At 32.9% G+C, this 15,191-nt stretch overlaps 4 protein-coding genes across 4 annotated transcripts; 3 read left to right on the forward strand and 1 right to left on the reverse strand.

Moving 5' to 3' along the window:
- The first annotated feature begins 1,334 nt into the window (after window positions 1-1,334).
- On the forward strand, window positions 1,335-4,126 carry LOC106103405 (histidine triad nucleotide-binding protein 3-like). Its single transcript, XM_013283206.1, has 3 exons — window positions 1,335-1,658; window positions 2,205-2,398; window positions 3,952-4,126. Exons 1-3 carry the CDS (start codon window positions 1,457-1,459, stop codon window positions 3,982-3,984), a joined length of 429 nt encoding a protein of 142 aa, XP_013138660.1. The 5' UTR covers window positions 1,335-1,456; the 3' UTR covers window positions 3,985-4,126.
- A 926-nt stretch (window positions 4,127-5,052) lies between these two features.
- LOC106104567 (motile sperm domain-containing protein 2-like) lies at window positions 5,053-6,188 on the reverse strand. The gene has a single exon (XM_013284680.1). The coding sequence runs from the start codon at window positions 6,126-6,128 to the stop codon at window positions 5,412-5,414; it is 717 nt and encodes a 238-aa protein (XP_013140134.1). The 5' UTR covers window positions 6,129-6,188; the 3' UTR covers window positions 5,053-5,411.
- Window positions 6,189-8,127: 1,939 nt separating this feature from the next.
- LOC106104472 (motile sperm domain-containing protein 2-like) lies at window positions 8,128-10,102 on the forward strand. The gene has a single exon (XM_013284574.1). The coding sequence runs from the start codon at window positions 8,752-8,754 to the stop codon at window positions 10,054-10,056; it is 1,305 nt and encodes a 434-aa protein (XP_013140028.1). The 5' UTR covers window positions 8,128-8,751; the 3' UTR covers window positions 10,057-10,102.
- A 1,564-nt stretch (window positions 10,103-11,666) lies between these two features.
- Window positions 11,667-13,900, forward strand: LOC106102605 (motile sperm domain-containing protein 2-like). The gene has a single exon (XM_013282161.1). The coding sequence runs from the start codon at window positions 11,804-11,806 to the stop codon at window positions 13,151-13,153; it is 1,350 nt and encodes a 449-aa protein (XP_013137615.1). The 5' UTR covers window positions 11,667-11,803; the 3' UTR covers window positions 13,154-13,900.
- Window positions 13,901-15,191: the final 1,291 nt, after the last annotated feature.

Below are 15,191 nucleotides of genomic sequence, written 5' to 3' on the forward strand. Positions count from 1 at the left end.
CTATTCATGTATTGTGTTCTCACAAATCAGAAGTACTAAAGGTACTAAAAGTGTGTACTAGTACGTTTTCCCAATTGTACTAGTACGGTGCGCACTTGCAGATGTCCGATTAAGCCCAAGACTAGTGCCATCGGCCTTCGCCCTCATCGCGCGTTTCGACAGGGCGGGGGGCGCGGGGGGTACACTATTCACTATGTCCGTCGGCGGAGACGAGCTCGATACTGACGTGGTGGTGTCATTGTTATTACCATGATTATAACATAGAGTTTAGCCGTGTTATAATTTATGTAGTATAATGTCTCACGAAAGTTTTAATAAATTAATCATAAGATTGTTGTAAGAAGTTTTAAAATAACAGCTTTCGGCGTTCCGTTATTTTACCCACACAATTATTGGACAACTGTTCAACTGTTTAGTGGCACAAGAAAATAAGAATCAAAAAGAGATTAGACGGTTGTGCGATAAGTCGAAGGCGCGTAATTTTCAGTAAATATTAACTCGTTCTTAAATCTAGCTATCTTTGAACAGAATAAGACTGTTTTTGAGTGTAAACTAACCACAAGTTTATTTTTAAGAATTTGTTCATTGTAAGAATATGATTATTCGTGTTTGGTTTTACATTTCTGCCATAAGTATGTACAAAATATAGCTAAGTTAAATTAACGGTTTTGTGTTTAACTACTTTACTAATGAGATTATTAGAAAAGTTGAATTTGAATTCTTTTTTTGTGTTTGTAAACTGTTTTTTTTAAGGTAGGTTATTTTAGTTTATTAAGTTTGACTGTAATTAGGATTTAATTAAAATGATAATGTATATATGCAGTTTTAACTTGTTTTATTTCTATCCCCCTGGAATAGAACTTTTACCCTGATTTGCTTACATTCAACCAAAGACATAGTGAACAACGTTTTTTCACCCGTAACTTAGAAAGGTTCTATGTTTGTAGTCAAGTTTAGTGCCGTCTCATGTCCTTGTATTGACATGTTAAAAAGTCATACAGTGACGAAAAATGAAACATAACATTTAACTCTGATTTAGTGACATCTGTTGGGAATTCAATAAATTAGAATTAATTACATGTAGTTTTTAGGACCTAACAATAGATGGCGTTAGTGAGACATGTGAAATGTAACTTTTTAAAGTATTTTTATATTTTCGGATATTTATATATACTTCGGCACTGAAACTTATAATATAATATTTTTTGATATTAGAATCAATTGTTTTTGTTTTTCTAACCAAAATGCTGTATGTTTAAAATGCTTTTGCCATTCTTGTTTTAAGAAACAATAATCCAGTTATCATTGTCATTTGTCAGTCACTAAATGTCAAAAGTCAATTTGAATTCGACTGGGTAAAAATATTTCTCATTGGAATTTGGAATATTGATAATAATGCAATTTAAAGCTTTAATCTGATAACAAAGAAGTCAAAGTTATCGAACAATTAATAAAAATGTCTTCGAATGCAATTGAAAAGTCGAATTGTATATTTTGTAATATAATAAACAAGTTAGAAAACACTGAAATATTGTATGAAGACGAAGATGTTTGTGTATTTCGTGATATAAAACCGGCGAGTGATTTTCATATATTGACAATACCAAAAAGACATATAGAAGATGCTAAAGCTTTAACACCGGCTGACAAGAATTTAGGTACGTAAAATTTGTAAAAAAAAATTCTCTGGTAGATTATAAAACTTAATTCCGGGTTTACACTTAGCCAGTTACAGTCAATAACTGGACTGGCAATCAACTGGCAAATGAACACTTCATGGCGCCAGTCCATACATTATACCATAGCCACTGGTCAAATGTACTGGGAGTTAGTTAAGATAATATAGTACCTTTATGCATATATTTTTCAATAATCGTCATCACCAGCTCACTACACGTCCCTACCGAGGGGCTCGGAGCCTACCCTAAGTAAGGGGTGACTAGGCCACAGTCAACCACGCTAGCCCACTGCGGGTTGGTTGACTTCACACATATATTTGAATTTATTCTCCAATATGTGCAGGTTTCTACTGTTTGAATGTTTTCCTTCACCATAAGAATGGCGGGTAAATTATGTACATATGAAAATTCGAAAATCACATTGGAACATGACGGATTTGAACAGAAGACCTATAGATTACAAGTGGCATAAACCACTGAGCCACTGACACTCATTCTTCAATAATACTTGTTATATATTTCCAGTTGACAGAATGCTGAGCATAGCCAAAGAGCAACTAGCAAAGAATAATCTATCCATAGAGGATGCAAGGTTCGGTTACCACTGGCCACCGTTCCGTAGCGTCAAGCATTTGCACCTACATACCATAGCTCCTGAATCCAAGATGGGATTTATATCTAAAATGATATTTAAAAAGGATTCTTATTGGTTTGTCTCGGTAAGTACATTATTTTGTCTTTTGCTTTTGACTTCTTAGTGGAAAAAATAATCTTACTAATATTATAAATGCGAAAGTTTAGATGGATGGATGTTTGTTAGCGTTTTTAGCCTAAACTGCTGAACGGATCTCCATGAAATTTGGCACAGGTTTAGAACGTAGTCTGGAAGGACACATAGGCTACTTTTTATCCCGGGAATAGTTACAGTTCCCGTGGGATTCGTTAATTTAGTTTTTTAATGTTTACTCGATCATTCTGCAACATTCAACAAAGTGTGGAGTACACATGGGATAAGCTTCATCCCCGAGAAATGTCCGGTTCCCGGGATACGTAACTTTTTGTAATTTATATAGTTTGTATGTTTTCAAATACTACGCGGATGAAGTCGCGGGCAACAGCTCGTAATAAATATATCGTAATAGCTTTCGCCCGCGACTCCGTCCATTCAGATACAAACTATAATAAACATACAATTAAACTATCACATTTGATATATTAGTAAATTAGTAGGATATGAAATGAGTTGAGGAAGTTTGAAAGTAGCCCCAGTGGTAGAGAAAGTAAGGAGTAAAAGGTTACCATGAGGGCATGTTGTGAAGAGGGATGAATCGCAGGTAACAAGGACGTTAGTTATGAGTATGGTACACCAGTAGGGGGAAACATAGAGAGATGGATGGATTGTGTAAAAGGTGACATGATGAAGGGAGTGATGACTGAGATGACGTATGATAGAGTTATGTGGAGGAAAAAAGCCTATTGTCGACCCTACAGGAGTATGATAAGGAGAATGATAATGCTTTCAATTTAGGTGGGTACGAGCTGTTGCCCGCGACTTCGTCCGCGTGTTATTAGATAACATACGAACTATATCAATTAAAAAAAGCTACGTATCCCTCGGGAACCGGACATTTCTCTGGGATGAAGCTTATCCCATGTGTACTCCACACTTTGTTTTATATCTGTGCCAAATTTCAATAAGATATGTTGAACCGTTGCAGAATGATCGAGTAAACAATAAAAACTAAATTAATGAATGCCACGGGAACCGTAACTCTTCCCGGGATAAAAAGTAGCCTATGTGTTCTTCCAGACTGTATTCTAAACCTGTGCCAAATTTCATGGAGATCCGTTCAGCCGTTTAGGCTACAAACGCTAACAAACATCCATCCATCTAAACTTTCGCATTTATAATATTAATAAGATTAGGTAGTAATTTTTGAAATAACTACAGTAGTTTTTGAGTTTTTTTGTTATATACAAATCTTTTCTCTTTATGATGTGATGTGTAAGTAATTTATGTAACTCACAATGTACTTTTCTCTATACTTGACTAAAGTGATGTATGTTAGAGTTTGTAGCCTAAACTGCTCAACTGTCCTCAATGAAATTTCGCATAAATGTAGAGGAAAGTCTGGAAGCACACATAGGCTACTAATTTTAAATTTTAGAGCTTGTAATATTAGTAAGATAAGGCATCTGTTTTTATAATGTATTTCCCTCTTTACCTGTTTGATTGTTTTTAATAGTTTAAATTTGATTTGTTTTGTTTCAGCCTGAATATGTGGATTCAAGATTATATAAATAAATAATAAATAAACTAGTAAATATGTGGATAAAACATGGGATGGGTGTTTAAATATTCTAAAAGGAAACTCGAGAAGAAATCGTAACGAACGATGGATTGTCTTTGTTATTGTAATATTTCTTGTCAATAGTGAAAATGTTTTTAAATAAATGGTTTTTGTTAGTACTGTATTATTTTCTTCTAAATTATCCAACTAAAGAATCAAAAAATTATACAGGGGAGTCATAGTTGACAAAACTTACATTTTTCACACATCATTAACGTATTTAAATTCATTGCCAATAGATGTCGTTAAATAATAATTACATTTTTTTGTTTTTAATGACACTGTAAAGTTCATTTTATAACAAAAGATGGCGCTTATTATAGTTTCGTAAAATGCAATACAACACGAGACGGCACTAAACTTGACAACTGTTATAGTGCCTTTTAAGAAAGTACCTTTAAAAAAAAATTGTTTGATGAGATTTCTCAACTAGTAAATAGCATTGCCGATAGATGGCGTTTTTTTAAAAATGTAATTTCGAACATTTTATGTTGTTAAAAGTTTTATCCTATGGGACGAAAGGAGCTCATTATATAAATAAAATAAAAATAATTTGTGTAGGGATTTTTTCTAATCTAAGCTCTCCAAAGGACGAAAAAGACGATTGCAAATAAATATGATTCGAAGAAAGGGTAAAGTAAATTAAATAGAATAAAAGAAAACTATTTAATTGTTGCAAAGGAAATATGTCGCCATTTTTAAAATGCGTAAGGAGGGTCTAGCACGAATATTTACGAGAAAATTTGCGTAACATCGACAATATTAGATTAGTGCAATGAGTGTAAAATAGACATGAGAACACACATTTGTGTCGATATTTATATTTGCGGATACTTAATCGAAAATATTCGTGCCAGGTCCCCAGTCTGCGTGCGTAACGTAACGCCTTGTAATAAAGGTGAAGGACTGTTTTTTTTAAACAACCAGTTTTTAATGTTGAGTAAAAAGCTTCGATAATAGGTCAAGTGTTCAAATAAAACACGGTTAAATTTTTTTTTATTAAAATCAGATTGTTTACTTAAAAAAAAATATTATATAGTCTTGATTACTTTAATGGCAAGTCTTAATATATATATTCGATTAAATTGTAACATATCATTAACAATTTTTAAAAACAAAAACCATACGGTTTTAAATTTTTTCATATATTTCCTTTGACGAAAAAATCGCACAACTCACACTACTCGATATTTATTTGTGCAGTAAACAGTTGAAGGCCGCGAAACAATAGAGAAACGCACAACACTTATGCGAGTTTAGTCAAATGTGCGTCCGCTCTAATACAAGCAGTATATTCACAAAGCACATAAAAAAGGGGGCACCGAAAAAATCTAACCAAGGCGTTAGGAACGCTAAAACCGGTACCAAAAATATAGGTAATCTATTCTGCTTCTGGTATGAATTCAAAAACATACGGATCATTCCCTCCCCAACAGACTAAAGCTTGGTCTGGTACCACAAGATCTTTTAAATTATCTTTAGTCGCGAAACGGAATCTTTCAACAGCTTTCGCTGGGAATAGCCCTTTAATTAATTTAAACCCAGCTGACATTATCCACGGCATTTGAAATATTATACTATAATTAATAAACATCGGATAATAATTCTTCAAAAGGGATACTAGATACATTATTATATCGATATCCATGTTTCGTACTCCACATTCGTTCATATCCAGAAATAAAGATATCGGATGACCATCTTCTTCCTTTTCCATTCTTTCTAACCAGTAAATTATCACTTTTTTTAACTCATCCGTATTCATTTGTCCTTTTGTGTATAATTTCCACTTAGTTATAAACAATAATGAACCATTTTTATCCCTTCCGTGAGGGAAAAATATCCCTGATTTTAAATAATCAACATTAACTTGTTCTTTTATATTATAAACGTTATTCTGTTTTCTCCATATTAATATATCCCATAGCATTTTCGCAGCTGATTTTGTATTATTTTCACAATGATCTAATATCCTTTTTATGTATTTATCCGAATCTACTCTTTGTAAATCTCTATGGTCAAATTCTCCGGGAGGATTTGGTATTCCTTGCTTAATCTTTGCCTCGAACATATTTCGTACTTCAATTATTTTTTCCATTTTGGTGCCTTTTTTAATAAATTCATTAACACTTTAAACAAATATGCTTTTTTTTTAATATTAAACTGTCTTCTTCTTCTTTCGCCAATCTATAACAACGTGTTTTATATTAATTTTAGTTAAAATAAACACTCGTTTACTTTACAGTTCAAGTGATACTGTGTAACAATTTATGTTACACAGATAATAAATGCAACCAAAGCTCTTATCTTTAATAGTTTGACGTAAGTTATTATGTATAACAGTTTATTTATACTCGTATATGCAAATACAACGAATAATCAAGCAAGTTTTATATTATTGTACGTGGGTTCTGTAGAAAAATATCTAAACTTTTGTATATCTGAATATACCGATCGGTTCAAATCCCGCCATTTTCATGAACAATGATTACTTGATATTTTCTTGGTATATTTATTCCTATCTAGATAAATCAAAATCACAGCGAAATTATTGAACATTTCCACCAAGTTGCATAATTTTCTCGAAAAAACTAAAAGTGTTAATTGAATTTCTATTTATTTATTTTTTAAGCTTAATTCATTTGACATTTACAATCGTAACTTTAATCTTAATTCATGATTTATTCATTTATTTCAAAACTAGTTTTCTCCCGCGGCTTTGTAGCTCAGAATAAAAGTTAAATAAAAAAAAGAAACCGATAATGTCTTCGCATACCTTAGCTATCTATCCGACATTTTTAGCGCGAAATTTGAAATCGAAAAAAAATATATTTTCCCGTATCTTCTATCTTCACATCAAATTCGGAACAGCCGTTCCTGAGATTACACGGAACAAACACGTACTCACGGACAGACAGACAAGAATTTAAAAATTGATTTTTATTCTTAGCAACGCAAATCCATCGAAAGAAGTGTGATTTTTTTCTCAATATACACAGATATTTTAATTTTATTATATACAGATAGATACAGAAAAGTTCTTTTAAACTTGCAAATTTTTTCGACTTAATTCAACCTTTGTTTTACATAATAAACAGTCCAGCGCCATTATTGATTATTGAGCAGACTGACTTCCTTGCCATAGACAAGGCGGGACAAAACATCGATAACAATGTCTGATATGATATAAAAATACAGGATGTGTCAATAAGTGCATAGAGTATAGAGTTAAACGCCGATAGAAAAAATTAAAAATCGTAAAAATACTTTTGGTCGTAATTTGTTTATTATGTTACTATACGTATAGAAAATAAGATTTATTCAATTCTGTACATGGGTTTAATAATTCCTTACAAGGTATGTTTATCCCACTGGACAGTATAGTTCTACAGTTCTGCTGGTCACGAATAAAGTAACAGTCAGAATGGCCGGCGGCGAAAAAAGTAGTTTGAATATGACGATACGTTGAGGTCACCGGTGACCCCCATGGCGCTATGATAGAGGAAGGATGAGGTCACCGATGACCCCCATGACGCTATGATAGAGGAAGGGTGAGGTCACCGGTGACCCCCATGGCGTTTAACGTGTTAACAGTTATTTAGTAACTAAATTTGTTTGAACAATTAAAATTGAGCAGAGTAGATTAGAGTCGAGTCCATCCGTTTTGTTCCATTTTTCGCAAGTAACTCGTGCCACGTAATACTAAACTGCTTAACAAGAATGAGTTTCTCGTTTTTTTATAACATACGGTGGTAAACGAGCAAGCGGCCACCTGAATCCGCCGAAATGGCGAAGCGAACGCTGCCCAGACATCCGCAATTGCAGATACGTTGCCTACCCTTATCCGACGAAGGAGGAGACGTACACAAAAAGGACATTTCCCCTTCCTATGCGTCTCCTCCACCGTCAAACCTATTATTCCTTCCCATCCTATCCTCTTAACAAAAGGGTGGAAAGGGAAACAGATTAAAATTAGGCCTCCGGCACCACACTCATCAGACGACACGCGGAATTACTTCCACTTCACGCCTGTTTTCTGTGTGGTCGTGGTATTGCACCGGGCGAGCCGACCCACTCGTACAAATATGTTGTAGCGGGCTATACCACTGTTAGTTTAGTTAACTTGGCATTAGGGACCACGCTTTTTAAAACTAGGTTTTTAAATCATCCTATATAAGACTAAAAACGTTTTCGCAACTATCAGGAAATCAGATAAGGTTATGATTAGATGTAACATTGAACGATATTGTTAAAAATATCGCAAATACGATTCGCTATTGTGTTCATAACTTGTGTAAAAAGTTACAATAAAAAGGAATTTTAGAAGAAATAAAAGTGCTTGTTGTTAGTGAAGTTGCAGTCCAAAAGTGATAAACGGACAACATTTAAAAAGTAAAAAAAAAACAAAACGAACAAGTAACGTTTGTTGAAGTGTTTTGAACAGTGTAAGACATAAACAGTGAAAACATAGTGCGTAAAATATTGGTTTTTTAATATTATTTGACAGAACAATCCGCGATAGCACCGCCTCTATAACACTAATTGCAAAATATTTTAAGACCGTGCACATCTTTGAGAAAACAATCGTAAAACTGTTCTATTGTCGATTATTGCAGCGAATTCAACTGTTTAGTTGCACAACTAAAAATCGACTAGTAACCTCCATATAAATCCAAAGCGAGATATAACAGAAGAAGCAATCAAGCACTTAAACCAAAACAATGAGAAAAGTGGATGAATTAAGATACAAGTTTCAAGAGAAATTAAAAGATGGCGTACCAAACCCACCGGGAGAATTTGACACAAAAGACATCGAGAGAGTTAAAGACAATAAATACATGAATAGAGTGATAGAACATTGTGAAGGTAATGTTGAGTTAGGTTTAAAAATGCTTTGGTCGACTTTAATGTGGCGGAAAAATAATAATATAAATAATATTAAAAATATTGTAAATATGGAGTATGTTAGAGAAGGAATATTTTATCCTAGAGGTAGAGATATCGATGGTTGTTTAATATTTATATTGAAATGGAAACTATATAATAAGGGTATTAAAAAAGTTGATGATTTGAAAAATGTCATCGTTTATTGGTTAGAAAGGTTAGAGAGAGAAGAATCTGGAAAACCGATAACTGTATTCTTTGATTTAGAAGGATGTGGTATTAATAACATTGAAGTTGAAGTTGTTGCGTATATGATAACATTATTAAAGAATTATTATCCTAAATTCGTTAATTATATAATAATTTACCAAATGCCGTGGATAATGACAGCTGGGTATAGGGTTGTGAAAGGTCTGTTACCAACCAGAGCTATTGAAAGATTACGAGTTATAAATAAAGATAAAATAAAAGATTTAATTCCAATAAATCAAGCATTAAAATGTTACGGAGGCACCGATGGTTACGAATTCGAATTTATACCGGAAAGAAATAACGGAAACAAAAGAGTTACATTCGTTGATAACGTTATTTTAACGGATATTCAAATAAACCCTAACGATTATCTAACGTTTACCATAGACAGTAGTGATTTGAAATCGGAATTAACCGTTACAAATCCGAATAACGTTAGAATAGCGTTTAAAATAAGAACGACTGGTCCGGAAAAGTTTAAAGTGAAACCGACTTCAGGCGTTTTAGCTGGAAATGGGATGCAAAATATTTTAATTATAGTTTTACCTGGATTCGATCGTAATGAAGTTGTTAAAGAGAGATTTTTGATTCTATCTACGTTAATAGATGACAATTTAACACAGAAACAAATAGACGATGTGTGGCAGAATCCAAAAGCTAAAATTAATGAAAATCGGTTAAAATGCAAACTTTTTGTTGAAGAAAATGTACTACAGAAATCATCGATGATGGAATCACTGGGTACTCTTGACAGAAAACACTTTTATTTGAGTAGAAGTATCGATGTTTTAAAGTTATTTGAAATTTTAACACTCGGTTTTAGCATACTTTTAGTAGTTTTTGGATATCTATTGTATAAACGGACTAGAAACGTGTATTGTGAAGTTTGAATGGTGCAATAGTATTTGTTTCTTAGTGTTATTTAATAAATAATAAAAAAAACATCCGTGCACGTTCATTTATTTTCCCTTTTTATTATGTAAAATAACTGTTATTTTAATTAATACTTCCCGTTTTAATAAACATCAATCGTAGCAATGTTTTTAAAAAATACTAGCTTTCGCCCGCGACTCCGTTTGCATAGAATTAAAAAAAAAAACAAAAGCAGATTTCCAGACTATCCTCTACATCTGTGACAAATAAAACCGAGATCCCAAGTTCAGTTCAAGCTACCAACTATAACAAACATCCATCCACATCCATCTGAACTTTCGCGTTTAAAAAGATTTAAAGGAATAACAAAATGCGATAATCCATGCTGTCTTTGCTCAATTTGTAAAAATATCATTTTGCTGCCAGAATCTAATTATATAACAGAAATAAATACTTTTTACTTTCAAGTAGATCTTTCAAGGTACTTTTGTCGTGTCAATGACACGATAAACAAAATAACTTGTTACACATTGAACTCCTTATCCCAATATTTATATATTTAAACTTGTATTCAAAATAATAACTAGATAATGTACAAAGTTTACTAGGTAAAAATGCATATATTGATTTTTTAAAGTAACTTTTACTTTTATTCAGAACAAAGAGATGTAGGAATTTTAATTGATAGTAAAAGGTGCTCACCCAAGACTAAATACTTGTAACGCGGCAAAAGCAACTGTCCAATAACATTATTGTGTTTGTATGTAACATTACTAGTGATGTCTTTATATTATTAAGGTTATGTTACTATTCTAATATAACGGCTACCTCCAAGTAGTTCGTTTCGGTAATTTTGAAATAATCATTTTTGACAGTGGTAGTGGCCACTTTAACATCTTAGCACGAATGGGCCGGCACGCCCGGTGTTATACCACGACTACACAGAAGACAGGCGTGAAAGGGAAGCAATTCCGTGTTTCGTCTGATGAGTGTGGTGCCGAAGGCCTAATTTAAGTTCCTTTCTCTTTACCACCCTTTTCTTATAAGGAGAGGATAGGAAGGGGTAGTGGATTTGACGGAGGAGGAGATGCATAGGAAGGGGAAATATCGTCTTTATGTTCGTCTCCTCCTCTGTCAGATAAAGGTAGGCAACGCATCTGCAATTGCGGATATATATGGGCAGCGGTCGCTTCGCCATTTTGGCAGATTCAGGTGGCCGCTTGCTCGTTTGCCACCTTATGTTATAAAAAAAAAACAACTTTTACACAATTGATACTGAACAAATGACCTATAATTACTATAAGACTGCAAGAAGTACTATTTAAAATACATAATGTATTGAAATAGAACGTTAAAAACCCATCTTGATTTTAACAAACAGTAATATAATGGCACAAAATTACATTTTTAATTTATAAAATTTAAACTGCCAATTAAACACAGTTAAAATTAAAGAAATCTTACACTTCTAAACTTCATTTAAGTCATAACTGTCATAATTAGTACAGTTACATTCAACGTGTTAAGAGACTGCTACTTTAATAACCGAAACAGCTATATTATGTCAACCACTATTTCGTTGATAGGTTTAATAAAATATTTTTTTTATCTATGCTTTTAACTTTCAGTCGGATGACATGACATTTGAAAATCATCTGTTTTGTGCAAATACCGAACATAATTGTAATTTGTTTTAATTAATTCAGATACTAATTTTACTGTTCAAATTAAGATAATAAAGTGTTAAGTGTGTGAATTACAAAAATGGCTACGCCTGCAGATGTGAGATCGCAGTTCGAAGCGAAATTAAAAGACTCACCAAATAACTTCCACCCTTTGGACTTAGATCGTGTGAAGGACGAAAAATATCTTCGTAGAGTGTTAAAACACGTTGATAATGATATAAAACTGGCCGTCGACATGTTATGGGATATATTTACATGGCGGAAATCCGTTGGGGCGAATGAAATTAATGAATCTAATATTAGAATGGACTATATAAATGAAGGTGTCTTTTTCCCGAGAGGTCGTGATATCGACGGTTGCTTACTATTGATAATAAAATCAAAAATGCATGTCAAAGGACAGAAAGACTTTGAGGAGATAAAAAAAGCGATTATCTACTGGTTCGATCGTATTGAACGAGAGGAAAATGGTAATAAAATAACTTTATTCTTCGATTTAGATGGCTGTGGATTAAGCAACATGGATATGGAGTTGACTAATTACTTGATATCATTATTCAAAAGTTATTACCCCTTTTTCTTGAATTACATAATTATTTATCAAATGCCATGGGTTATGTCGGCTGCATTTAAAGTTATCAAATCTCTTCTGCCTGCAAAAGGTGTTGAAAAAATGAAATTCGTTAGTAAAGATACATTAAAAGACTTTGTACCTCCCGAACAAGCGTTAACATGTTGGGGAGGCAAAGATAATTATACATTCGAGTTTATATCCGAGAAGTCTGAGATTATATCTAAAAAGGTGACATTTGCGGAACAAGGAGATAGCCAACATTCCCCTGGAGAGATGCTACGTATATCCCCGAATGATACAATAATATTTAAAGCGGAAAATGATGATATATCAGGGCAAATAACTATTACAAATATGGATGAAAGCGTTGTATCTTTTAAAATACGCACAACATCTCCGGAGAAGTTCAGAGTTCGTCCCAGCAGTGGTGTGTTACCAAGCGGTGTTTCCCAAACAATACTAATCGTAGTACAACCAGGATTTCATCTTCGTACCGTGACTAAAGACCGTTTTCTTGTCATGTCAGTCCAAATACCTAAAGCAGATCTATCACAGAAGGAGATCACCGATATCTGGCAGAATTCGTCTGGCAGTAAGGTCGATGAGTACAGATTGAAGTGTCATTTCCCAGAAAAAGCAGTATCTAAAAATGGTAACTTATTAGAGAAGGAACCGGAGAAATCTGATACTGTGACGAATGCTTTGAATAATTTACAAATGAATTACGAAGTTTTACATAGGCAGATAAATAAGTTGAAGATTTACCAGTTTTTTACGTTGATGCTGACGGCTGTTGCGGTACTGCTTGGTTATTTAGTCTACAAGAATACCGAGGAAAGATATTGTGATATTTAGCCCTTACATTATGTGGTATTTGATACCACAGTCAATATGAAGTCTGTGTTAGATGGATTGATTATTGTTATTCTTGTAATGAACACTTTTTTGTACGTAAGATATTGTCAACTTGTGCAGAAAGTTGAGATGTTACATAATGAAAATTAATATTACTGCGAAATCTAACCTTAATTCGTGAATTGTGAACATTTAAAAATATATTACCAACATTGGGAAAATAATGTAAAGTGTTCCCTTATAACGCGATTTTACGAAACTACCGTACTTTTCTCATGTCTATTTGTTTTTCAGTACCAACCTTAGGAAAAAAATCTTGAAATCTATTAATTTTTTTTTTAATTTACACAAACATACAACTAGTTACCAGTTTACAATTATCTAAAAAAAATCTTGTATTATTAGTTATTTTTTGAAATCAGAACTTTCATTTATTAACAAAAAAATTAAGATTAGATTTTATAAACTAGATACTTGTTATATTGCAATGTAAATAAACAAAAAAAAATAGTAAAGGTGTACATACATTATATTTCTTGCTTTAAACAAACTATCATCACCAACTCACTATATGTCCATATAGGGTAGCTAGGGTGACTAAGCCATAGTCAACCACACTGGCCCAGTACGGGTTGATAACAAGCTATAAATGTAGCTATTTCCTTGTTTCTTGCATTTTTATATATCTTTTTTGTCATCTTACATATTTTCTGTTATTTCTGTGAAGGAATCTTGACATTGATTTTATTTAAACAGTTTTTAAAATAACTGACAGTCCCTTTTTTAAACTCTTAGGGCCTGTCCCACTGCTGGCTGATAGAGGCTCAAATAGCTTAAATGTTACAAAATCCGATATTTCCATTACATATCTTACATTTTGGATTGTTATCAGACAATATAAAATTACGGGGGACAGGCCTTTAATCTCTTAAAATTCAACATAAAGTAGACAAAAAGTTTAATTTTTATATCATGTGTAATTAAATAGATATAAATGAATCTTGTGTTGATATCTGACTAGATATTTAAAATCTTTTTCATATTGCAAGAAATAACAAATATTTTATATTAGAAGCATTTCAAGCACCCATAGACCGGATGTTTATATTTTTGTTTATTCTTTAATGGAATTTTTAAAGGGTTCATGTCATTTTATGCCTTGTTTTCAACATAGTTGCATTGTTTAAGACATTGCATTAGTGTACCTATTTTATTAGTGCCCAGGGTGAGATATGTACGGTGTCCCCTTTTTTAGTAATGTTTAGGGATGTAAATAGGCTTATGTGACTTGTGGCGCCCTTGTCAAGAGCCCTGGCCGTCGACCACCTCGCCCTGGGCGGTCGTCCACCTCGCCCTGGGCAGTCGACCTATTGTAAAGTTAACAAGCATTTGCTTCATTTAAATTAAGGCCTATTGTAAAAAGGTGCAATATAAGAAAATATAAGTAAGAAGTCAAGTAATATATTGTATATTAGAGTTACATGACAAATTTTGATAAATTGTTAATTAATATTATAAAGGTGGGATTACATTGTTAAAAATTAGATAAGAAAGTAGTTACGCTTTCGTTTGGAACGAAAAGAGATAATTTTAACCATAGATGTATAATCTACTAGCTATTGCCCGCGATTTTTGACCGACTTCCCAAAAGACGGAGGTACTCAATTCGTCTGTATGTTTTTTTTTATGTGTGTTACGGCATAACTCCGCCGCTAGTGGACCGATTTTGATAATTCTTTTTTATCCGGAAGGTAATGCCCCATTTTTTGTTTGATTTTTATCAATGTGAAATTAAAAACAGTAATAGATATAACCTATGTTACTCTCTGATAACGTGGCTTTTAAACGTTGAAAGAATTGTTGAAATCTGCCCAGTAGTTTTTGAGTTATTTCAATACATATAAAAATACAAATATTTCTTTATAATGTTAGTATAGATAGATTGGTGTGTGTCATGAAAGCTCTATTTTCTAATAACACTAAAGTAAACCCAATAAAGACCTTTTTCGCCTTTTCTGTGCTTTAGATGAAATGTTTT

This window comes from Papilio polytes, unplaced genomic scaffold (genome assembly GCF_000836215.1).
Source record: "Papilio polytes unplaced genomic scaffold, Ppol_1.0 DF824493.1, whole genome shotgun sequence".
In the NCBI taxonomy this organism is placed as follows: Eukaryota; Metazoa; Arthropoda; class Insecta; order Lepidoptera; family Papilionidae; genus Papilio; species Papilio polytes.

What these genes read in the sequence shown, in the direction of transcription:
- LOC106103405 (XM_013283206.1), top strand. Translation starts at nt 1,457, where the DNA reads ATGTCTTCGAATGCAATTGAAAAGTCGAATTGTATATTTTGTAATATA. An exon ending in ACCGGCTGACAAGAATTTAG is followed by an intron (nt 1,659 to 2,204) that starts GTACGTAAAATT and finishes ATATATTTCCAG; the next exon opens with TTGACAGAATGCTGAGCATA. An exon ending in ATTCTTATTGGTTTGTCTCG is followed by an intron (nt 2,399 to 3,951) that starts GTAAGTACATTA and finishes GTTTTGTTTCAG; the next exon opens with CCTGAATATGTGGATTCAAG.
- LOC106104567 (XM_013284680.1), bottom strand. Translation starts at nt 6,128, where the DNA reads ATGGAAAAAATAATTGAAGTACGAAATATGTTCGAGGCAAAGATTAAG.
- LOC106104472 (XM_013284574.1), top strand. Translation starts at nt 8,752, where the DNA reads ATGAGAAAAGTGGATGAATTAAGATACAAGTTTCAAGAGAAATTAAAA.
- LOC106102605 (XM_013282161.1), top strand. Translation starts at nt 11,804, where the DNA reads ATGGCTACGCCTGCAGATGTGAGATCGCAGTTCGAAGCGAAATTAAAA.